This window comes from Myodes glareolus, chromosome 26 (assembly GCF_982192425.1).
Source record: "Myodes glareolus chromosome 26, mMyoGla1.1, whole genome shotgun sequence".
Classification (NCBI taxonomy): Eukaryota; Metazoa; Chordata; class Mammalia; order Rodentia; family Cricetidae; genus Myodes; species Myodes glareolus.
This window is the reverse complement of record NC_142051.1, coordinates 2779305-2805000: the sequence shown is the minus strand read 5'-3', so window position 1 is coordinate 2805000 and position 25696 is coordinate 2779305. Positions and strand designations below refer to the sequence as shown.

The following is a 25696-nucleotide window of genomic DNA, read 5'->3' as shown; positions in this document are numbered from 1 at the left end:
CTTGACTTCTGCCTCATTTGAGACAAGGTCGTTTGTTGTTGGCACTGCATAAACCAGACTAGCTGGACATGAGCTTCTGTCAGGATCCCTCTGCCTCCATCTCCTGCACATCCATGTATGAATGCTGGGATTACAGACATGCCGCTGTACCTATCTCCTGCACGTCCATGTAAGAGTGCTGGGATTACAGACATGCCGCTGTACCTATCTCCTGCACGTCCATGTAAGAGTGCTGGGATTACAGACATGCCGCTGTGTCCATCTTTGTATGGAATCTGAATTCTAAGAACAATTTCTCATGCTTGACTAGCAGGTTCTTCACCCAGTGAACCCTCTCCCTGGTCCTCTACAACTTCTAGGATATGACTTTCTCTCTCCCCTGTGTTGTTAGTTAGCATTCTGTTAGGGTAACAAATTGCCTTAGGTAAATATCTCACAAGGAAAAAGAAATGATGAGCTCAGTGTTATAGAGGAGTCAGTTTGGGGGTCCACGGCGAGAGATCACACCATGGTCTCCCCACCTCTAAGTTGGGGAAGTAGACAGAAATAAGGGGAGACTGGAGTCTCAGCATCCACTCACAGGACAGGCCTCTGAGGACCCAATTTCTTCCATCAGCCCATGCCTTAAAGGTCCCACCACCTCTCAATAGTGCTTACTGCCCGATGCAGCATTCCATCTTCTCTCTCCTGCCAGAAATTGCTTTCTCAGCAGGATTCTCACAGGCACTGATTCCGTGCTAATAGTGTGGCCTTCTGTCCTAGTGCATTCAAGATGCTATAACAAAATGCCAGAAACTTGATCGCCTTAAACAAGCACGAACATTCATTTCTCCCAGTTCCAGACTCTGGAAACTCCAGATGAAAGGAGCAGCAGTGTTTAGCAACGGCTCGTTTTCTGATTCACAGATGGTACCACTCCCTATAGACCCGTCTAGTGGAAAGGCTACAAGATTTCTGGGGTCTCTTGGATAAAGATGCTATTGTCAGTCTTGAGAGAATTCACTACATGCCCTTAGGATTAAATCACCTACTAAAGACCCACCTCCTGAGGCTAAGATCAGAATATACGCATTCTGGGGTGACATAAGCATTCAGCCATTAGCAACCCACCACTAAGGGTGTCCGAAGGATGCTAGTTGATTACCATTTTTTGCTTAAATAAATAAAGAAATGTGGTTCTAAAGATCATCAGACAAAAATCTAGGCTGCTATGTCTGATGATTCCTTTGTCTTCAATGCCTAGCATATAGCTAAGTTCTTTGAAAATGCTTCTGGAATAAAGAAATTGAAAGAGAGTGGGTGCTTGGAAGCCATTTTCTTGTTCATTGACATTTTGTGTCCTGTGATCAGTATTTTTCCCCAGTATAAAATCACCTTCTTTCTACAGCTGCAGTTCCAAATTCCATGAGCTCTCCTCTCTCCTCTTGCTAATAATATCTGCCTACCTGCTTGTAACTTTGGCTTTGGAGATTATAAACATTCCAGAACACATACATGATCTATGATGGGCAAAATCTAAAAAGTGGGGTTGCTAACTGGATGGAGCCCCTGAGAGAGCTACTGTCCAAAGTAAAGTCAACTCCGGTCTGGTTGCAGATTACAAAGATAAGCATTTAATGAAGAGATACATGTATCATATGATTGTATAGTATAACTACTACTGATACAGTTCAGGGACAGTATCTTCAAGAATTTCTGAGTTTCCCTAAAGCCTATGTTTCTGTTGGACACCCATCAAGGCTCTGGTCACCAGCACAGGACAGAACAAGGGAAAGTGAATGGTCTGGGAGGTCCTTCTGTCTATGTGCTGCCTTCATTGGTTAATGAGGAAAGAAACTGCCTTGGCCTGTTGATAGGGCAGAACTTAGGTAGGTGGGGAAGATGGAACTGAATTCTAGGAGGAAGAAAGCGGGGTCGGAGAGACACCTTGGATCTACTGGAGATAGACACTGGGAATTTTCCCCAGTAAGTCACTGACTGCCATGTGGCAATACACTGATTAATAGAAATGGGTTAAATTGGTATAAGAGTTAGCCAATAAGAAGTTAGAGCTAATTGGTCAAGCAGTGATTTAATTAATTCAGTTTCTGTGTGATTATTTTCATTCTGGGCGGCCGGGACAAACAAATCAGCACTACAGTGTGATTGACTATATCCACATGAAACCTGAGACGGCTTAAAAAGGAAATTATAGACAAAAAAAAATAGGGAGTTCAACACAAATTCTTGCAGTTTGCTGATGACTTTTCACAGCTCCTTTAAGAGAAATTTCTCTGATTTAGCCTTAGCAGAAAAAAAGCTGTGCCATTTTAAAACGTAGCTTCCTGGGCCATTCCACCAGTGTGAACTCTGGATATGGAGCGTTTCAATGGCATTGGTAGGCCCAAGTGTTTGTGTGCCCACTCAGGGTTGGGAGGAAAGTAGCTGAGACCGTGTCCATGGCTCAGTGTTCCCTGTCTGGGCAGGTGGCGGGAATAGATCTACTAGGCATGCACAAGCAGGAGAGCATGGCAGATTCCTGCCACCATACACAGAGATATTTCCAGGCCATGTAGTGTGCTGCATGGTGGATTTAGATTTTACTCAGAATAAAAGGGTTTATATGCTGCATGGTGCTCTTCAGAGTTTAGGTGGTGAGGATGGCTCCCACTCGGCAGCCCTAGAGCTGAGGAGAACTACCTCCACCATATTTAAAGCCTGAGAGAGGCCAGAGGCAGAGCCAGCACCCAGGGTCACTGAGACCAAGCTGCTTAGCATTTGAAGAAATGCTTCCGATCAAAAAATAATTACAGATACACAATAAAGACAAATTCAGATGGAAAAGAACTCTAAATAGGTCACAGTGTTGGAGAAATGTATGTAGGCTTGGGAGAGAGAAGAAAAAGAGTATAGAGAGTCATAGTTAATGCTTCAAAAAAAGATAAAGTCTTTAAAGAGACAAAGTACAGATAGTCATAGATTAAAAGGAATAAAGAAAAATAAGCCATGTAAAGATGGAAAATTTACAGAAAGTCTGGATTATATGTATTATTGTGTTATCTTTGAATTTTTTGACTGTAAAGGAGCTAAGTACAGAGAGACATTTCATTGTATGGACTGCTAAGCTAAACCAGCATGTATATTATAAAGGTATCTTGACTTCAGAATTTGAGTCTAAGAACATGTTGCTTGGGAAAAGAGGTTCTTCTTTTGTTTTCACAGAAGATGAGAACCTGTGGATTGCTTCCAGATGAATATGGTTTCATGGACCAAGAAGTCTTGAAAGGTCACCATGAATACCCTCAAAAAATTATTTTGCCTACCTGCTGACTAATATTTACCTAGCACACAAGATACATCATAAAAGACCTGATTAACAATGCCCCCAAACAGCATGAAGCAGTATGGACAAATCTATATTCATATTCCCAAATATTGACTATAAATGTTTGTTTACATTTAAGGGGAGATATTATATTGATATGAAATATTTGCATTAATATGGTTCTTGGTTTATTGATACAAATTTAAGGTCAATTTTGTTATATGTATACGTATTTCTGATCGTGATTAAAGTATTGTGTTTGTGTAGCTCATTTAAAAATGTAATGTATAGTTAAGAAATATAGGCTAATAGATAGTCATCTATAATAGTCAAGCTTGTAGTCATGTTATATTTTTCTAGATGTACAGAGATATATTTCAGTTAGATAGGTATTCTTCAAATCTTTTAGACACCTTCAGAATATGGCATTTAAAATGTTTAAGAACTTAAGACTTTCATGACAATGATGTAACATGAAGGGTTGGCTATTTGGGTTATCCGTCCTGTCCAGTACCCCACAGCCGGCAAGCCTCAAAGAGAATCACACACAGGACTCCATAAGATTATAAACTGATTGGTCCATTATCTTAGGCTTCTTGTTAACTCTTATAGCTTATATTAACCCATTATTCTCATCTATGTTAGCCATGTGGCTTAGTACCTTTTCCAGCGGGGCAGGTTACATCTTGCTTCTCTGTGGTCTGGGCAGGAATGGAGAAATGGGCTTCCTCCTTCTTAACCTTCTCCTGTTCTCATCGCTCCGCCTCTACTTCCTGTCTGGTTGGCCTGCCTATACTTCTTGCCTGGCCAATCAGCGTTTTATTAAAATACATGACTGACAGAATACAAATAATTCTTCCGCACCACTTCCCCCTCTTTTTTTTTTTTTAAACAAAGGAAAAAATCCATAGTCCATTTTTTGGGAATGTGGGCATAGTTTTCCAGGCTACTTCCTGCTGGTTGGGGGCGCTGATAATCTCATGGGAACCTAAAGAAAATTTAGAGTTATAATCAAGTCCTGACTGGAGTATCCTGTGAGTCTTGATCATCTCAGGCATCAGTCTTGAATATGTTCTGGATGTAGAACTCAGACATCCAGGCCATCTGTTCCTACCAGAGATTTCTCAGGTGGTCTTCCTTGATCAAACTGGATTTTTCTTATCTCAGAATGAATCCAAAATGAAACAAAAGCAAAATCTCTTCTCCAAAGTAACATACCTTTTGACTTCAATTTTGAAGTCAAGGTATTTTCAGAGTACCTATTTTTGATTAATTCAGCAGCATTTATAAACAAAAGTCTTTTAGCAGCTGTTGCTCCTTCCTCAGTATTCAAACAATTCAAAGAGAGCATAATAGCAAACAGTATCAAGATTCTCTGTGTATTTTCCATCTTTATGCAGCTTTATTTTAACCTCTATTTTTTTATTTTAACTTTTGCATTTTGAGACAGGCTCTCTGTATATCTTTGTCCTGGAATAACTTTGTAGACCAGGCTGCCCTTGAACCCACAGAGATCCCTCTGTCTCTGCCTCTCCAGTGCTAGGATTAAAGGTGTGTGCTACCACACCTTGAACTAACAGAGATCTGTCTGTCTCTGCCTCCCAGGCATTGGGATTAAAGGTGTGTACCACCGCACCCAACTACTCTCTTTTTTTTAAAAAAAAAAAAGAGGGGGAAATGGTGTGGGAGAATTGTCTGTAATCTGTCAATCATGTTTTAAGTAAATGCTGATTGGCCAGGCAGGAAGTATAGGCAGGAAAACCAGACAGGAAGTAGAGGTGATGCAATGAGAACAGGAGAATTCTGGGAAGGAGGAAGCTGATTCCTCCCACTCCTGCCCAGATCACCAAAGCAGCAGGATGTGATCTGCCCCACTGAAAAAGGTATTGAGCCACATGGCTAAAATAAATCAGCATAATGGGTTAATATAAGCTACAAGAGTTAATTAGAAGCCTGAGTTAATGGGCTAATCAGCTTTATAACTTATAGAGATCTCTGTGTGATTTTTTGGGTAGGCTAAACAGCTGTGGGAACCAGGCAGGACAGAAAACACAAACAAGCAGGCCCCCCTTCATGTTACAGAATGGCCCCACATAGATATTGTAACTGTAATTCTTGTTTTATAACTGTTTTGTTATATGTAATTTTGCTATGTTAAAGTTAAAGCCTTCCTTTTTGTTTAAAAGAAATGGTGGAAATGATGTACGAGGGTCTTCTATCTATCTGTTGCTTTCATTGGTTAATTAATAAAGAAAACTGCTTGGCCTGATAGATCAGAACATAGGTAGGTGGGGAAGACAGAACAGAGTTGTGGGAGAAAGAAAGCAAAGGCAGGAAGATGCCATGAAGCTCCGGACCAAGATGGACGTAGGTTAGAATCTTCCCAGTAAGCCACCACCTCGTAGTGCTACATGCATGAATAGAAATGGGTTAATCAAGATGTGAAAGTTAGCAAATAAGAGGCTAGAGTTAATGGACCAGGCAGTATTTAAATGAATACAATTTGTGTGTTGTTATTTCGGGTGTAAAGTTAGTCATGTGGGAGCCAGGCAGGATGAAAACCAGGCCTGCTTGCCTCATCACTGCACAATGAGACACATTTGCTCCTGGCAGCAACAAGCTACTTCTAAAGGATGATGGGCATTGAAGAGGCTCCTTATGGAGTTGGTTAGCCATTTGGGCAATAAACTGCTCCTGCCTGGACTGCTGAACTGGACATGCAGAATCCACAGAGAAATGACTGCTGAACTTACCTAAAGGTGAGATGGTCCTGTGGGGTTCCTGTTTCATGAAAGAGTCTGTGAGACATTCTGTAGGACACAGAATAAAGTGACTGAACTGTCTTTGAAATTTCCTGCTTCATGGAAAAGTCTGCTGGATACTATAGACCTAAAGGCTGAAGATGGATGCCCCAACGATACAAAAGAACTTTGGGTGACTGTCCAGTTAGCGAGATGTCTCTGCCAATTACAGAGTTTTGGAAATTGCTTATAATACACTTCCTTCTGATGTCTTTTATGGAGTTGAAGAATTTGTAGTTATAGTTTTCCTTAGTTGTGATAAAAGATAAAGTAGATATAAATATTGTAACTGCAATTCTTGCTTGATATCTGTTTTGTTATATGTAATTTCACTATGTTAAAGTTAAAGCCTTCCTTTTTGTTTAAGCAGAAAAGGGGAAGTGGTGTGGGAGGTCCTTCTGACTATGTGCTGCTTTCATTGGCTAATGAATAAGAAACTGCCCTGGTCTGTTGATAGAGCAGAACTTAGGTGGACATGGAAGATGGAACTGAATTGTGGAAAAAAGCAGAGTCAGAGAGACACCATGGATCCACTGGAGATAGATGCTGAGAATTTTCCGTGGTAAGCCACTGCCACATGGCAATATACCAATTAATAGAAATGGGTTAAATTAATATAAGAGTTAGCCAATAAGAAGTTAGAGCTAATTGGCCAAGCAGTGATTTAATTAATAGAGTGTCTGTTTGGTTATTTCGGTTCTGGGCAGCCAGAAAAAACAAGCGGCCTTCCTGTTACAAGTGAAGCTATTTTAGAACTCAGTACGAATTAATAGGGTTTTCAAAAGTATGCCATTTATAATCAAAATAGCTAAAAATTAGGTTGGCTGCAAATTTTTCTGAAGCATGCACACACACACACACACACACACACACACACACACTCCATTGAAGTTACATTTTTTTCTGCCATAAAATAATATCTTAAACTTGGCCTATTTGGTGTAGAGCAGTAATTCCAATTACTCTGGTGGAAAACCACAAGCTTAAGGTTTGCATGACTACAGAGTAAGTTCAAGGCCAGCGTCTGCAACTTAGCGAGACTATCTTAAAATAAAAAGTTGAAAAAGAAAAACAACAGCAACAGACAAACAGACAAAAAAAGCAACAATCCAGGTCAGGATATAGATCTGTTGTAAGGATGTTTGCCCAATATCAGGCCCTAAACTCAGTAACCAGAACTACAAAAAATTTAAATATATCTATCATCTACCTATCTAAATGAAGGTATTCATTTCTGGTGTTATTAACTGGCTCAAAAGACTTAGGGAAATCTACTTCCTAGGGAAAACCCTACCACTAATTGTCTCGCTAAATTGACACATTGTCAAACTGCTTCTCAATAGTTACATTTTTATACATAGAGTACTGTGCTTGAGTCTTTGCACTGAATCAAGTTTCAGATCTGTGATCGGCAGTTAATCCAGCAACTGAGCACTGAGAATAAGTGTCACTTAGCTCTAAATGGGGAATCTATACCAGCCCTGGCCCCCAAGGCTCGGAGGATATCTTGGAAGATGGGGCAGAAAGACTGGAAGAGTTAGAGGGTTGAGAAGAAAGCTGTGAGATGCTTTCTGTTGGACATGGCGTGTTCATTGCACCCACGAATCCCCAGGAGCAATGTTACCTGCACAGCCACCCCAGACAAGAGCAGTCCATGGTCTACCAGACAGGGCTAGCTGGATTCAGTGACTTACGGGAAACAAAACAAAAGCACAAAAGGAGAGGTCAAGAGGGAGGAGCACTTGCTAAGAGTTGCTGGGGGCAGGGTGCGTGGGAGACAGCTGGGATCCAGGGTATAGGATGGGGAAATAATCCTGAGGTGGATATAATCAATACCGTTTGCATTATGAAATTGTCAAAGAACAAAAGATAGTCTGTTTAAAGTTCACCAAACATGATGCATATCCTTTCCTTTAAAGCCAATCATTTTGTTTCTTTGTAAAAATTTTCTTCCTTTCCCTTTATTTTATCCATGAATACTATTAATTTGGAATTCAAACTAGCCTACTTACTATAGCATATTTCTTATTTATGTAAAAGCAATGGTGTTTGAAATACTGTATGGATAATTTGATACTGAAATTGATTCTTTTTAAAGTCATGTTTTGAACATCAGTAGTACAGAATACTCAATAAGGGAGAGGGCAAGAAAATAATTGTTTAGAAAGAGGAAGGGAGGAAGCTATGTGAGCTATCTTGAAAGTGCTCAGGGTAGCCTAGAGGTAGTGGCTCAGGCCTTTAATCCCAGCATTCAGGAGGCAGAAGCAGGTGGATCTCTGTGAGTTAGAGGCCATCCTGGTCTACAAGAGCTAGTTCTAGGATGGGCTCCAAATCTACAGCAACACCCTGTCTCAAAAAACCATACACATACGGAAAAAGTTCCTGCAGGCAAATAGTGAAATCACGCTGTGAGTCTCATATACATTGTAGCCTTGTTTTTGCTACTTAGTAGCCCTTTTCCGTTAGTTAATTCTGAACTCTACACAAGCTCTCCCTATGGGTTTGAATGTAGATAGTCACTTGTGATAATCCAGGGAGGGATTTCTTGCTAGGGGAAATTTAGGTCATGATTCATTTAAAGGTGCAGTGAGCATGAGCTGGTTATTAATACACTACTGTGGCTCTTGAGAAAGGACCCCAAAAGAGGAAGGAAGGAAAAAGGATGGAAGAAAGGAAAAAAGGGAGGGAGGGAGGGAAAGAGGGAGGAAAGAAGGAAGGAAGGAAATTGAGGAAGTTAGTCTCTCTGCTTGCCTCTCTCTGTGTCTGTCTATCTCTCATTCTCTCTGAAAGTGGAATTCCTTTTACCAATGATTTCCACATCAGCGAGCCCTCCCGGTTTTGCTCTGTAAGAGCCCCAGGGCCTGAGAGGGTCATACTGTACTGCGGAATGGTTCTTTTGGCATTTGTATAAAGCTGAGGTGATCTTTGTGGGAGGTTGCTATGACAATGTGCAAACAACAGAGCCCATGGAACTCTGCGGGAGGTAGCTCCCTCTATACTGAAGTCTACACTAGTCCGGGCCTGCACTCCTACATCATCCAGGCAACAGGAGACACAAGGAGCAGGACAGAAAAGAATGGACGGAGACTGCGGGAGCACTTCAGAAACTAGGCACCTCCCAGGAAGGAAGTGCATGCATGGTGGACTAACATTCTTCCCTGTCTGCTAGAATTCCTTGAACGTCCCCCCCATACCTGACTGCTGAAGTGGACAAAGGTGCACAAGTGTGCCATGCACAACAAAGCACAGGTGTGAGACATAGAAGCAAATTTTTGTTTTTCCTGGGAAACAGAGGCTGTAGACCACACACGAAAAGGACGGGGAAATTCTCCACATGTCTAGGAAGGGAAAAAGAAAAAGATCTTTTTCTCCAAGGAGAAGAGAAACCAAAGGTGTCCTACCCTTGCGGCCGGCCGATAGCTGAAAGGAAGGTGTGTCGTGTCTCTCCCAGTGGCGGTGCTGGGGAAAGGCTAGGAGTTGTAAAGAAATGGGAGGTGTCTCTGATGTTTATTTTTGCCTAGCAACCCATCGCCAACTGCTACCCCAGCTGCGGTCCACAGGCGCCCGTCTGACTCCCCTTGTCCTAGCAACTGGAGGGCAGCGGTCACTCGGTGTCAGTATATCAGGGAGGGCGTGTGTGGCCCAGCTGGAGGTAGCAGGGCAGCCCCTTCCTTCGTCCATGCTTGGGTCACCAGACTCAGCCGCAGTTCCTCCTCGGGGCCTGACTTTCTGAGGTGACCCTTATACAACTAAGTTCTCTCCACGATTAAATGGGGGAGAGGGACTGGCTGAGGCGCTGGGACGGGGGCGGCGGGGTGAGGGCACAGTATTGTCTGGGAGCAGCCATTAGGAGCGGTGTTTAGGGGAGTGATGGGAGAAGGAGGGGTCTCTGCAGCAATTTCGGGAGGAGGCTGGCCGCGGTAGGTTGCGCGGCAGTACGGGGAGGGGCGTCGCAGGGGCGCGGGGGACCCGGGGAGCCGGCAGATGGCCGCAGGGAGGCGGAGGGCGAGCCGGAGCCGCAGTTTTCCCGGGAGCGGAGGGCGGCTCTGCGGAAGATCGGAGGGGGAGGGACTCCCGGGGTGGCGGGTGGGGGTGGGGTGGCAGCGAGCCTGTGTGGCTGGGGCCGGGGGAGTCCGGGGCGGGGCCTCGTCGGGGGCGGGGCTGGCCTTCTCGGGAGCGAGCCGCGGGTGCGAGCGTGTGTGCGAGTGTGCGCGGACGCGCGCGGGCCCGGGAGGAGGCTCCCGAGTGAGTGGGTCCCGGCGGCCGCAGCCTGCTCCCCGCGGCCCCGATGTGAGGGAATCGGGGAGGCCAGCGGTGCGGCAGGGGAGGGCGAGGCATGTGCACGGGCCGGGGGGTACAGCAGCCGCCCGAGGACGAGGGGGACGGCGGCGGCGAGGAGGAGAGCGGGGGGCTCGCGGCGGCGGGCCCGGGCCGAGGGGATGCAGCGGACTGTGTGTGTCTGGCTGTAGCGGGCGCGAGGAGGCGACAAGGCGCGGGGGACCCGCGTGAGGGGCGACCAGGAGGCGGCGGCGGCGGCGGCGACGAATAGCGGCGGGACCGGCGGCGAGGGCAGCCCTGCCATGCACGTTCCTCTCCCGCGGCCATGTTAACCAGGAAACCTTCGGCCGCCGCTCCTGCCGCCTACCCGACCGGTAAGAGCTCCCGGACCCTGTCGGCGACGCTGGGCACGGGCTGTGCGCGTGGATTTCCAGGGAGCCCAGGATCCGGCAGGTTGGGCAAGGAGCGTCCGGAGCGCGGCCCGGTCGGTCGCTGCGCCCTCTCGGTGGCCCACCCTCCCCTCCCCCGGCCCGGCGACGTGGGCCACGGATCTCTGGCTGAGCGCTGCTCCCAGCCGGGTCGCGAACTTAACTTTGCAGCTGGCGGTTGCGCGCCGGGGAGCAGCGTCCCGACCCCCCTCGTTTTCCGCACGCCGCCGGCATTTCCCGGGTCGGGTGTCTCCTTCCATCCTCTCCTGGGAAGTGGGTGCTCGTTGGCCACCGGGGCGGGGGCGAGGGTGGAGGTCTGGGTGACTCTTTTCTCCCCACTCTGACCCTCTTTTGTCTCCTCCCGCGCGTGGCTCCCAGGCCGAGGAGGGGACACCGCCGTTCGCCAGCTTCAGGCTTCCCCGGGGATCGGCGCGGGGGCTCCCCGAAGCGGAGTGGTGACCGGCCCGCCCTCTCCCATCGCCCTGCCGCCTCTCCGGGCCAGCAACGCTGCCACCGCAGCCCACACGGTGAGACCCCGCTCCGGGAGGGCACCAGGCAGACCCTGGACTTGTGGGGTCCTAACTGGGAAGAGAGGGCCGAATGTTCCACGCCCCTGGCAGGGGCCTGTCCTCGACGCCGCCCTATGCAACTTGGGCGAGCCCGGTTCTGATGCCACAAAGGAGATTCGTGGCGTGGGCCCCTCGCTTCCCTCTGGAACCCGCCCACCCCAGAGCTTCTTTTCCTGGGAACTTCCTCCTTGCGGCTTTCCTCCCCCCCCCCCCCCCACACGTCTTTTTTCATCTGTGCTTCCCAGAGCTCCCTTCCCCCGATCCGGTAAACATCTCCTCCCAACCCCAGGGGTAGTGGATATTTATAGAAACATATGTGTTAGGGGACAGCTAGGCCACCCTGCCCGGAAAATCGATCCCCCAAAGAGCCTCCAAGGCCTGGCTCCATCCAGCAGGGAGCACCCGCCAATTGTCCCCCGCGTGTGTAAGCATGTTTTATGAGAGCTACAGGTTTGAGCACAGCAGAAATTGTAATTAACATTAACAAAAATAAGAGCCACAGCAGTAGTCAAAACAAAACAACCCACCTCTGAAGGATTCTCTATATGGATATTACTCAAAAGGAAAAGGCCAGCTTTGCTTTGTAAGTGGCAAGGGAAGGGCACCTGACAAGGGCTGGGCTGTGGTCCCTGAGGCCCTGTGGGGAAGGAGAGCCGAATCTGGGATCGGTGGCTGCAGAGACTGGCAAGCTGGATCCGACTTCAGCATGTACCTTTTCTCAGTTCCCAGCGATGGCCTTTGGATGGTGACCTCAAGTCTAGAGGAGGTGTGCGCTTGGAGAAGGTGACGGTTTCAAAGATCTCTTCCATAAAGACTCTTATGGAGTGCGAGCACCTAGGATGGTTCTGTGTGAGGTTGCTTGCAGAGCAGACGATTTTGTTGCTAAGTGAAAGTTGCTTGAAAGCACCATTTGTGACCTGCAGGGAGCATCTCTGGGGGTCATGTGTGTGACTGAAACTTGTTTATTGTGGGAGACTTGAAGAGAGGAAAGACTTCAGTTGCCATTGGAACCATGGAAGAGCGGTAGACCAATTTCATAGAAGACGTGTTGTTGTTCTCATTTTGTTTGTCTCGGTGTGTCTGTCCTAGGGGCTGGGGATTCCTTATACAGGGATTAACTCATCTGGGTTAGACAGTTGCTGGGAAAAAGGGAGCCTACAGGTAGGAAGGATGTTATTGTGATAGGGGCGTCCACTCAGGACCCGGCCACCCCTGATTTTAGAGGTTTGGCTTTTCTGTTGTTTTGACTGGTTTAGAATCATCTGACAGTTTGGGAAATATAGCATCCATTTTTCTCCCGCAGTGTGTTGATGCGATCATGTGACATGGATGTGAACTGGAAAAGATGACTTGGTTTTCATCTGATTCCCAGTTTTGTTTAAGGGTGACCTTTACCTGGTCAGAACTTCTTTGCAATGAAATATGTATTAAAACGGGAGACGAAAAAGTTGCCAGGAACAGAGAAGCCTGTGGAACACCAGAAAGGAAAAGAAGGGAAGGCATTTCCCTGGAGAGATGCTGGTGTTTTACTGGGGCCTGTGTGTGTTGGGCTGTTTTTAACAGAAGGGTACATTTCAGTTGATCTGACTGTGCTTGGTTCTGAAAGTGAGGCTTTGTGTTTTCAATGTTGTTAGTTTTGAGTTGGCTTGTGTAACAATACGGATTCCCCAGATCAAGGCCAGTCAGGTGGCTGCAGACTCCACAGGTTAACTGAGCTGTAATGCACTCCTTGGGACTAGTTCTGGGAATCAGTATTAGCTTTTTTGTAAATCCGAGAGCCTTTGCAGGCTTCTATTCCCATGCCGTCCACATTCTCAGGCGTGTTTACATGTTTATTTCCAGAGCAAGTGCACTGGAAAGAACTGCTGTGGAGTGAGGAGAGAAAGGGCACTCACTGAAAAATGGCGTATCCCAGGAGTTATCCTCATTTTGTCTCAAAACACATGACAGGATCAGGAACTTTGGAATTTTCCATGGTCGTTTGTTTTTACTTTTTGAGTGACTTTTATACTGTAGTAATTTCATTCAGGTCAATTTGTCCTAAAAGTAAAACCAGTAAGTATCCTTCTCATTAGTTTTTTTTTTTTAAATAACAGTATGTGGGAGAAAATGAAATATTTTAAAATCTTTTCATTTCTATGAATTCCTAAGTACTAGTCTATATTTTTATAATTTTGAATGTTTAAATCACTCATCAATGATTCTTTTTTTAACTCCTCAGCATTATTTTCATAACAACCCCCAATATTTCTAAGATGACTTTGGGAGGTCTTAAAATACCCAAAAGTCTCCATACATGGAAGCATGTGCTGCTTGCCATTTTGGTATTGCAAGAGAAAAAGCTCCACAGACTTCTTAGACTTCTGTTCATACAGAATTTTCAGTACTAAAATGCTTCACGATTTGAGGAGTAGTTTGGAGGTCTCTCCACTGTAACACATCCAGTTGTGAGTATTTAATCCAGTGCATGCATTTCCGCTTGTATTCTTAAATGTGACATGTTATATACTACATTAGCAAATAGGCCCGGCGCAGGGTTTCTGACCTCCAAAGGCTGAAGTGGGAGTGAAGGGTTTGCAGTGTCCTTAGGGCTCTGATATGGTCCTAGCATATCTGGCTTTTCTGGGTGCCTCTCCCAGTATGTATCCGTTTTGTTCATTTGGTTTTGGTTGTGACTTCAGAGTCCTGCACTGTTGGGGACCCTCAATCCTCTTTTAAACTGGAACTGCAAGTAAATATCTTTTAACTCCTGGAATGCGTAAGACTCTTGGGTGTTGCAAAATATCTGCTACGGGTACTTTTGAACCAGCCATCCTTCGCCTTGGAGGCCGGGCAAGATCTTGTGACTTGAGCCTCTTGGGATATTTCCCAACTCCCTCAGTGTTGACTTCATGTTTTCTTTTGAAGATGCAAACACTATTGCTGAAGAATGACTTCAAGAGACATTTCTTGGCATGTGTGCATCTATTCAGGAGATAGCCAGTACTTACTGTGTATGTACCTGAGTTTATGTTAATGGAGACTTAAAAAAAGAGGTGAGGTGACCACCCTCCCCACCCCATAATTTTTTGTAGCGCATTAATGATGGAACAGTTCACTGTTGGTGGAGAGGGGGTTTAGTAGATTCTGGGCATAGGAGCTTGTCATCTCAGCAGTGGAAGGAAGGGGATTGGAAGCAGCATCAGAGAAGGGTAGTAGTAGGAGCTGCCACCTGCTAAGTATGATGCCCCACACTTCACACACACACACACACACACACACACACACACACACACACACAATCTCTACTATCCCTGATAGCCCTAGAGAGGTAGCACAGAACATTTTTGTGGCACACAAGGGCGCTGCAGCTCAGAGAGATAAGGTAAATTACCCAAGGTCACACAGTGACTGGCCAAGCTGGATTTGTTTCCCGTGTGAAAAGTCTCTGGGCTCATATAAAACTGATTTCATCCACAAGAGAGGAGTGTGAACATGCATGATATCCCTGGGTCCTGGGGGCTTGGCTCTGTTCCTCTTAGGGGAATGCTCGTGTAGATGAGCCTGGGAAAGCTCTGGTGAGATGTGGTCTCATTACATAGTAGTCGCAGGATTAGCAGGGGTAGTGGGCTGTAGCTCTATGGGCCACAAGCAAGAGCAGTCTCAGATGCACAGTGCTGACTCAGGAAAGCACTGTGGAGAAAGATTTGAGGAGTTTAGGTTACTGTGTGTGTGTGTTTGTGTATGTATGTATGTATGTGTGTGTGTGTCTGAGTCCGCCTGCATATCTGCTTCAGTTGTCACAGTGAAAAACAGCACTATAAGGTGAAATGTAACTGATAGAAAGGGCAGAAGTGAGTGGGCACAGACGACTTTATGATAGTGTGGGAAGGGGCAGATGCTGAGAGTGTTCTCCAGGTATTTACACTGATATTTAGCTAGAGCAATTATTTGCAAAGAGGAGGTTTTCTTTTTTTCTTTCTTTCCTTTTTTTTTAAGTTGAGGATTATGACAGCAAGAAAACATTTGCTTTCATAAAGAAAAGCTTTGAGTTTGTCTGTTCGAGTGGCCGGTGGGAGTGGAAACTCATTGGCATTTGGGCAATGGGGCTTGAGTCCAGGAGGCATGGACGGGCAAGTCTGCAAGAGGACACAGGAGGGACTGCAGCCAATAGTGGGTGCTCCTGCCACCCTGGCTGTGCGCACGATCAACCAAGAAATTGTAGGAGTGAAAAACCAAGAGAGTGGCAGCTTAGGCCCAGCTATCAGCAAGCCGTTATGGCTGACACTGCCACAGGAGACCGAGCGAAGACAGTTGGAAGCGAGGTGGTGGGCAAGCTCTGTCGTTCTGGTCACTAAAATATTTGAAATAATATTGCTTTATACAAAAATGGATTGCAATATCCTAAATTCTTGATGCTCAGAAAGTTTTATTGTGCTAACATTTTAGGAATCCCAAGGTTGATTTTTTTTTTTTTGTCCTAAGTGTGCTTCATGACTTGTGTAGATCTGTGTAACGTTTATTCTTCTGAAGTACCCCCCGTCTTACCCTAAAGAGAGAGATTTCAAATCTGGAGTCCTTTCATTGCTAGTGCGTGAAAGGTGACACAGGAAAAGCGAGCACAGAGTGAATGAGGCTTTGGAAAAAAAGCAGTGGATAGGTGAGGGCCCAGTGGAGTACTCAGCCACCTAGCTCTTGAGAGGTGGGCGGTGCGTGCGTGTGTGTGTGTGTGTGTGTGTGTGTGTGAGAGAGAGAGAGAGAGAGAGACAGAGACAGAGAGAGAGAGAGAGAGAGAGAGAGAGAGAGAGAGAGTGAACATTGATTTTTTTTTTTCCTTTTCCCAGAGCTAGCTTTTGCTAGCAAGTTCTTGGCTAACTGGCATCTTAAAAATATGGAAAAGTGAAGGAAAAGACAGAGAAAAGGGAGGGAAGGAGAGAGGGAAAGAGAAATAAACAAGTTTGTGTTACTTTTATGTATGCTCATGCTCAAGGCTTTTCTAATGGTTTTGATGGACTGCCTTGCTTTTGAAGTAAAAAAAGATGCCTACTACCTTAGTGGAATATAAAGCCATCTTACATGGATGTATCATCTTCGCATTCAGTAAGAGAAATCTGCTAGAAGTCTCTCTGAAAATAAGATTTTTGTTCCTGCGATGTCATAGTCAGGCCCAGGAACTGGCCTCTTTCTGTTTTAGAAGTGAGGAGAGTCTCCTCCATAGATAGCCATAATGCTTGCTGCTTTTCAGTTAAAAAAAAAAAAAGGTGAACATCATCATCTGCTGGAAAGGAAGGTTTGAAATCTCATTTTATAATCCAGGTGTTACCAAAGCATATCTTGACTCGCTACTCTGCTCTCCAGTATTTCTTCCTTTCGGGAGTGTGAATACCCCAAAGACGGGACCTAAACGGGATGCAAAGGACTCCTTACTGTCAATCCCAGTGGGCAGAGGGCAGAGTCCTGTCACTTTGTAGCTAGTCCCTCATTAATACTGGTTGAAAGAGTGAGGTGGATTGTGATGACAAGCAGTTTCTTTGAGATCTCAAGGAAAAATTTCCCCAGAAGACTGCTTGAAGGAAATCCCAAGCCGATGCAGGGTGAGAGAATGGGGGCTCTGCCTTTGCCCTGTCAGTTTTGTTTAGACAGGACTATTCTGGGATGGCATGTGTGCCAGAAATAGAAATTGCCAGTTTGTATTTGTATTGGTTACTGTTTCCCTTGCTCTGAGCAAATACTTGTCAAGAGCCAACTTAAAGGAGGAAGAGTGTATTTTGGCTGACAATTTAAGAAGGGCTACACTGTCATGGCAGTGAGGCAGGGTGGCAGGAACCCGAGGCAGCCTCCGCAGGGAGGAAACCGAGGGAGGTGAATGCTGGTGCTCGGCTCACTTTGTTTCTTCAGTCTGGGACCCCAGCCTATGGAACAGTGCCAACCGAATATAGGCTGGATCTTCCCACCTCAGCTTCCCCAGTCTAGAAACTCTCTAGGGACCATGCTCAGAGGTGTTCCTCTTGTAACATTCCAGATCCTGTCAAGGTGTAGAATTAACATCATGTTATTCCTTATTGAAAAGTTGAGTGCCTCAGCAGCCTGTCGAAATAGAAATGCATGCGTGGGTACTGAGCCATGGAGCAGAGGCCCAAACTGAAAGGAAGTTGCTCAGCTTGTTGGGCAGAATGACCTTAACTGATTAAAGTCAGTGACACCCAGAAACTTGAAGTTTGCACGGAAACCAGGACACACGTGTCCACACGAGACTCTGAATAGAAGCATATTTTGTTTGTTACGGTGTGCGTTCCCAGGTTAATTAGACCTTCCAGGGAATAAGGAAATATACAGTTTCTAGAGGAGGTCTGTGTATGCGAGGGAGTGCTGGACAGAGGTGCTTCCCCATCTTCATATAGATAGTGTGCTTAATGAAATGTGGGAGGTCCCGTGACCCGGGTGTGGGCTGCAGTGCGGATGACGCTTGTTTGTGCTTCACCTGCTTCATTTCCAGATCAGATATGGCTTAAAACACCTGCCACGTGCCAGGCCACCTGTTAAACACTAGGTGCATAATGGTAACAGGAAGGCCTGATCCCTGCTGCCAGGCTATGTACCTGTTGCCTTTCTGGAGCTGTCTGTCCTGTGTTTCCTAACCTTGCCCATTCTACAGTCCTCCTTCTCCTTCACTGTCTTGCCTGTATTCATCCAATTCATTCTCTCTGCTGGTATGTGCACGGGACCTCTTGGGTACACAGCACTTCCCATGTAGTAAAGCTGATTGTGGCTGTGGGTTCATGCCAAATTGGGAGTCGGGTAATAAGGACAGATTTCGAAAATTACATTTGGAGAAAAGGACCCCCCCCTCCTTTTATATTTATGCTTCTTTTCTGAATTCCAGATTGGCGGCGGTAGGCACACCATGAATGACCACCTCCACATCAGCAGCCACAGCCACGGACAGATCCAGGTTCAGCAACTGTTTGAGGATAACAGTAACAAAAGGACAGTGCTTACAACACAGCCAAATGGGCTTACGACAGTGGGCAAGACAGGCTTGCCTGTGGTGCCAGAGCGGCAGCTGGACGGCATTCACAGACGGCAGGGGAGTTCCACCTCTCTGAAGTCCATGGAAAGCATGGGGAAGGTGAAAGCCACCCCCATGACACCCGAACAAGCGATGAAGCAATACATGCAAAAACTCACAGCCTTTGAACACCATGAGATCTTTAGCTATCCTGAAATATATTTCTTGGGTCCAAATGCTAAGAAACGCCAAGGCATGACAGGTGGACCCAACAACGGTGGTTATGATGATGACCAGGGATCATATGTGCAAGTGCCCCATGATCATGTGGCTTACAGGTACGAGGTCCTCAAGGTCATTGGGAAGGGGAGCTTTGGTCAGGTGGTCAAAGCCTATGACCACAAAGTCCACCAGCACGTGGCCCTGAAGATGGTGCGCAACGAGAAGCGCTTCCACCGGCAGGCGGCGGAGGAGATCCGCATCCTGGAGCACCTACGGAAACAGGACAAGGACAACACCATGAACGTCATCCACATGCTGGAGAACTTTACTTTCCGCAACCACATCTGCATGACGTTTGAGTTGCTGAGCATGAACCTCTATGAGCTCATCAAGAAGAATAAGTTCCAGGGCTTCAGCCTGCCTCTGGTGCGCAAGTTCGCACACTCCATCCTGCAATGCTTGGATGCGCTGCACAAAAACAGAATAATCCACTGTGACCTTAAGCCCGAGAACATTTTGTTAAAGCAGCAGGGTAGAAGCAGTATTAAGGTGATTGACTTCGGCTCCAGTTGTTATGAGCACCAGCGTGTTTACACGTACATCCAGTCACGCTTTTACCGGGCTCCGGAAGTGATCCTTGGAGCCAGGTATGGCATGCCCATTGATATGTGGAGCCTGGGTTGCATCCTTGCGGAACTCCTGACGGGTTACCCCCTCTTGCCTGGGGAGGATGAAGGGGACCAGCTAGCTTGTATGATTGAACTTTTGGGCATGCCTTCTCAGAAACTCCTGGATGCTTCCAAACGAGCCAAGAATTTCGTGAGCTCCAAGGGTTATCCCCGCTACTGCACTGTCACGACTCTCTCAGATGGCTCCGTGGTCCTCAATGGAGGCCGATCCCGGAGAGGGAAACTAAGGGGTCCGCCAGAGAGTAGAGAGTGGGGGAACGCATTGAAGGGATGCGATGATCCTCTTTTCCTTGACTTCTTAAAACAGTGTTTGGAGTGGGATCCCGCAGTCCGCATGACCCCGGGCCAGGCTCTGCGGCACCCCTGGCTCAGGAGGCGCTTGCCAAAGCCTCCGACCGGGGAGAAGACGGCGGTGAAGAGGGTCACGGACAGCACTGGTGCTATCACGTCGATTTCCAAGTTACCTCCACCTTCCAGCTCAGCTTCCAAGCTGAGGACTAATTTGGCACAGATGACAGATGCCAATGGGAATATTCAGCAGAGGACAGTGTTGCCAAAACTCGTTAGCTGAGCTCCAGTCCCCTAATGCTGGCAAGCTGAAAAATGCGTTATAGCTGAGCCTTATTGGGTTGAAAAGTGTAGCTCAGACCTGTTTTTATTTGCTCAAAAACTCAACTCATTTGTATCTTTTCAGCACTTGATGTAAGACAGTTTGTTTTGTTTTTATAAAATACATGGGGACAATGCTTTAAGTTTTTATACTTTCTGAAACTGTTTTTTCCCCTTCCTTGTGTTCTAAAAGTAAGATGAGCCTTGCTGTATTTAGTGTGGCTGAGTGATCACCATATCAGTGGCAGGCCATTGATTTCTTCATGACTGCCACACATTTACAGATTGGTCAGACACATTCACGATGTTTTCATGGTTCGTCCTCATGCTCCCCAGGGAGGTGGCCCCCAGGGACCCTCCTTCTCTCGCCATGCTCCGGGTTCACACAGGAGCAGCACGCCCTGCTTCCAAATTCTATAAATTAACCTGGGTCAGACCGGAAGTGGAAGAAGAAGGGTCAGGGTGAAAATCTCTAGGAAAAACTGCACTTTAGAGATTGTCTTTTTTTCTTGTGGTGTATTCAGACGATTTCAAACTAGATTGCCCAGGTTTCAACCGCCCACTCAACATTCTGACTTTGTTCAGCCACGGTTAGTGGCTGAGTGGAAACTGAGAAGTGTGAATTCCTCCCAAGGCTCTGGGAAGATGGCAAGCTGTCATAGTCAGGAAGCCGCCTGGTTTTGGAATTGGGTTTTCACCTAGTTTTAGGACATTTCCCCACTGTTCCCTATTTCCCTTTCTCTTGTCTGTTCCTCTTTTTTCACATATCTGTTGCTTGCATTTAGTGCGTCCTTTTCCTCCAGCCGTCTATCCTGGACTGTTAATGCAGAGAGCCATTTCAGCTGCTATTATGTCCAGAGTTTCATGCCTCAGTTTCCAAAAGAGCATTGGCCTAGCTACCTAAGGGGGATTTCCATAGTTCCAAAGAAGGTTTAGCCGGCTGGAGTGAGTTCACACTGTAGGCGTCGCTGAGGTTCCCTTAGCCTGGGAAAGCATCAACTCTCCTTAGAAAGCAAAGGGGTTGAAAACCCTCTTGGCAAAGAGAAGTCACTGTGGCCATTCAGTTGGGACAGTTTTAACAACACATTGAAGGGAGGAGAAATCCAATCTCGAGTTAAATGGTTTGACTTATTCTTTAATTTGTTAGAAGAGCCATGGAAACTGCATCTCTGTTTACTTTAACTTTCTTTTTGGATTGCACTGAGTGTTTTTGTGGGGATGACACTTTACCTGAAAGAGTAACTGAGAGTTAGGTAAAAGAATATTTTCTTCTCTGAATAATAATTATTTTCACAGTGAAAATTTCAGTATTTTATCACTAAAGGATGAACAGTGATATATATATCAATTTCAAGGCACGTGAAAAGAATTTTTTTAGTATGTGCAATTTAATAGAGAAAGATTTCTGCCTGTTTGGACAGTAGGTTTTGGATAGTAAAAATTAGGATAAATAATCTTTTATATGCACAGATATTATTGTATTGCCTGTAAATCGATTTACAAGTACTTAAAGCATGGTCCCCAGTGAGGCCAAGAAAGTTTCCGGTTAAGTTTTGTTTTTTGTTTGTTTTTTTTTTAATTCTTTGTTTTCTCTTATTTAAAAAAAATCAAAATCAAAAACAAAAAGCAAAACAAAATAAAAAACAAAAAAAAAAACCAACCAACAAACAGAAAGTCATTTTGAATAAAACATTTTTCTTATCTTGAGGCTTTGCCAGTTGATGGTGGAAAAATATGCTCAGGAATTATTTCAAGTATTTGCCAAAAATCAGTAATAAGATTAGCTATTAATAAGTTAGCGATATCGCTGTTTGCTTTACTATTTAAGGATGCCATTGATAGATTAATTTGTCCCTTCTGTACTTAGCAATGATAGCTTGTTTCCCTAGTCGGATTCTTTAGCATACTCTACACATTTCTGTGTAATCTGTGAAGTGCAATAATGCGTAAGTTACATTTTAAATGATGCTCATGTGACAGTACCCCCAATCAGTGGCTTATAGGACTTAAAATTTTGTGTATTTATTTCTAAAACATTGGCTTAAAGGCATGAGAAATAGAGGATTTGGTCTGGGGACTTTTGGAAAATGATGAGTCTCTTAGTGATGGTTAGTGTCTTTTCAGGTCATTAAAATAAATTTAAGATCTACAAAAGCTGTTCTCCCTTCCCAAGGCTCCTGTTTTGCTCCCACCACCACCTAGCTGTTGCAGTTTGAGCCTGAGCCTGCTGCTACCAACTCCCCAATAACAGCTGTACTCGCAGCAGTTTCGACGTGGATTAAAATTGTTTGTCTATTTCCCCCACCACACAAAACTGGTTCTTCTGATGCCAGCAGAACATTTGTGATGAGCTTTATCCACAAATGCAACCGGAAGCTTTGAAGCCAAACTATGATGTCAGTGCTATGGGGCTCGCTCTTTCTTTCTTTCTTTCTTTCTTTCTTTCTTTCTTTCTTTCTTTCTTTCTTTCTTTCTTTCCCTCAACCACAGTGAAATTTCTTTTTATTCATGAAAGCTGCCATGTTTCAACTTTTACTGATACAACTGATACAGCTGCTTTGAGAAAATCCTATTTAATTATTGTGTCTAAAATGAAACTGTTGCCTCTTCGTGATCTTCAAACCTACATAAAGGGCTCTGATAGGCTTCTAGGAGTCGGCTTGGAAACGGTCCTTGGTCTCACAGGTCACCATTGTCTAGGGATGTCTGAGCTGTTTTCAGATTTAGGAATAGCACAGTGTCGTCTTGTCTTTGGTTGCAGTCTCATTTGGCTCCGTTTCTTGCACTACCAGAGTTCTCAGCACAACAGTGGAACACTGAGAGATGCAAGACAGTGTAGATTAACATCTTCCAGGAGAAATTGTGCCCTTAGTGTTAACGATGTGCCTTTTGTTCTGAATGCCATGTTGTAGGGCATGCATCTTTTGGCCTCTTTAACTCTTTGAACTAGAGGTAGTAATGATGGAAGCCACCTCTGCAAAGATAACATCTGTCTTAAATATCTAGATTTATAGGCCTTAATAGAAACCATAAGGCGTGAATCGTCATTGGGCGCTGAGCAAGATAACCATTGGTTAGTTACATCAGGAATCCCTGTGTTTAAAGGGTTAAAGATGGTCTTTGTTGTATCTGAACATCAGACTGATTTTTTAAATGATATTTTTTGTTATGCTAACACTAGACAAAAATCAACTGTATTTGTAAAAATTTACCTCAAACCATTTATTTTATAGTGTGATTAATCCCAGGGCATTTGGTATGAACCAAAGTGCATTCCTTTTTTTATGTGCCTGGCTCTAGTAAGGATGGCCAGGGATTTTTACAATTTGGGTGCAAGGCACTTAAGCCACTTTTAAACTTACTGGGTGGTATGGAGTCATGTTCAGTGACCCCATCAGAATGTTCAAAAACACTTTAGGCATCAGTAGCATTGGGCCATATTGGAATCTTAGAAAGCATGAATTATTTTAAAGAGAACATTCATTTTTGTAATTTTTTTCATCAAGAATATTTCTGGTAAGCAGAAGATTTTTAAAATACAAACCAACTGATTTGGCTGGTAAAGGTTTTAATATTGCCCAACACAATGCTGTGGTAGCGTTTAGAAGCAAAAGTACTTGTGGACTCTGTTTTTAGGGGCTTGTGCATCTCTGCTATGGACATATAGAAAATTCATTGTAATTATACTCAGCTCAACTGCTACAGTTATGTCTAGGCAGTGGCTTGGGTTTTTATCGAGCAACAACTTAGACACGTGACTGTAATAATGCTGCAACTGTGTGTACTGAAAATATGTGAAAATGGTTGAATGTGGACTGTGTATATATGTATGTACAAACTTCTGTGAGATGCTGCTGTCGCCACTTGACCTGGAAAGTGTTCTAGTGGGTTGGAATCCTAGTGGCCAGTTCTATGATACTGTGTGTATTGTACAGCTGATGACGGGGTAAGACTGTTTAGTGAATATTTGTTAAATTTTATTGTTGTGGCCAGAGATAATTTCAGAATAAAATTTTAATGTCCTACCTTAACTTTTTTCTCCCCTTTTCTAACTTTGATCTCACTCCTCATCTATTTCTGGTGTGATTGTCCCTGGTTTGTTAAAGCTGGAGAGACCTTGGCCTGTCTGTGGCTTGCGATGGCAAACGCTCCATTCTGTTCAACTGTGACTTAGTTCTTCATTATAAATACGCAAATTCTAAGGTATTTTTAAAATGAGGCTTTAGGAAGAAACTTCTACTAAATCTGAGCTCTCGAGACATGCTACTTATCTGTCGTAATTTTGTGTTTTTCTTTATGTGGTATCTGTCACATTCTATACTTGCCAGAGCTTCAGATCTTAAGCTTGCTGTCAGTAAGGGGAGAGCGACGCTCGGTTCTTCCCCAGGAGTCTTCATTTTGTCCAGTGTACAGTTATCCCAAGATGCTCTACCCCGGGCCCTCCAGTGTGCATGCTTTCGCTGTTTTTATCTGTGGTGTTCGCTTTGGTTTTTTACATTTTGGGGTTTTGGTGGCTCCTGCCACGACCAGGTCAGGAAACAAGGCTCTTTTGCGGCAACTAACTCTAGACGCGTCAAGTTCAGGAGCTTACGTACCGAAGACAGCAGACACTGTGTTAGACATCGCTGTAATATGTCGGGTTATCGCGGGGACATAGTGTACAGAAGTTTCCCTCCCTGCAGGGGCTATCTCAGATTTGTTTACGACCCTCCTGCTGAAGGAGGCTTCCTATATCTTACCCATAGTAGGTGGGAGTCGCTGAAAGAAGGGCGCATGAAATTCCTAAGCCCAGCTTTTGTCTTCATACACAGTGAAGAGGTTTTCATATTTGCTCAGAGTTTACATCCAGTGTACACACACAGCAAACAGAAGACCCACCAAGAGCAAAACAAAACATAAATGTCTAAGCGATGAGCCTGTGGAAGCCAAGGCAGCTCCACAGTGCCTGTGTCTGACCCGGGAAAGATGGGTTTCCACTCCTCTTCCGTCAAATCTTTCTAAATTCTTAAGTTGATTAATGCAATATTCTGTGTGAATCCCTAAAATTTCTTACCTCTTGGAATCAGTAACTATAAAAAGAAGTATTCAGAAACGGACTTCAGCACTACTTCCCAAACAACCTTCAAGAACAGTCCCTGTTAGCATAAGTCTTTTCACAAAGGGGGAGACTTTGATTACCTTTGTGTTTTGGAAAGGGCTTTAGAAGGGATACAAAAGCATGGATATTTATGGCTTTATTTCATTTTGCTTGTTTGTTTTAAGATTTGAATTACACTGCCTTTTCTTCAGACTTTATGCAAATAAACACTTGTCCCTGGTGGTATATAAGTCCCTCCCAAAAGAAAATTTGACTACTGTGTTGAGTATATATGAGAAAATTGTGTCTTCATGCAAAGTGGTTAGTTTATGTGGTTCTCTTTGACTAACTGATTGGTTGTGATCTCAACCTTAGGAACTGTGATGGAGACAGGAATCCCCATTTTCTCGCATCTCAAGGAAGTGTAGGAAGTACTTCGAGAGTGAACGGTGACTCTCTGGAGTGTTAACTGACTATAATAAGGACATGAAGAGATGTATTGTAATTGCATTGGGTTTGGCAGAACATAGGAGCATTGTTCCCTCCAAAGGAGAGAAAATGCTCTTGCAAATCCCAGTGTCAAATGGGCATCATTCATCCTTACACATCCTTTGAGCTATAATTATCCTCAGTTCTGAATGAAATAACCGGTGCCAACGAGACCGTGTAAAAGCTGAAATCGTTCTAAAGCGAAGAAGCTTAGAAAGAAGAAAGTGAATTTTACTCGTTAT

At 44.9% G+C, this 25696-nt stretch overlaps 1 protein-coding gene and 1 long non-coding RNA gene across 3 annotated transcripts in view; one reads left to right on the top strand and one right to left on the bottom strand.

Annotated features, from left to right (window-relative positions):
- Window positions 1-10130, bottom strand: part of LOC146889842 (uncharacterized) — a 16193-nt gene extending 6063 nt beyond the window's left edge. Inside the window, exon 1 of one of the 2 annotated variants that reach the window (XR_014999694.2) lies at window positions 9507-10130. This is a non-coding gene — a long non-coding RNA (uncharacterized LOC146889842). The remainder of the gene's footprint in view (window positions 1-9506) is intronic. The other variant, XR_014999693.2, reaches the window with a different exon arrangement.
- A 486-nt stretch (window positions 10131-10616) lies between these two features.
- Window positions 10617-23919, top strand: Dyrk2 (dual specificity tyrosine phosphorylation regulated kinase 2). The gene is made up of 3 exons (XM_048418168.3): window positions 10617-10757; window positions 11190-11338; window positions 18243-23919. The coding sequence occupies exons 1-3, from the start codon at window positions 10709-10711 to the stop codon at window positions 19848-19850; spliced, it is 1806 nt and encodes a 601-aa protein (XP_048274125.1). The 5' UTR covers window positions 10617-10708; the 3' UTR covers window positions 19851-23919.
- The last annotated feature ends 1777 nt before the right edge of the window (window positions 23920-25696 follow it).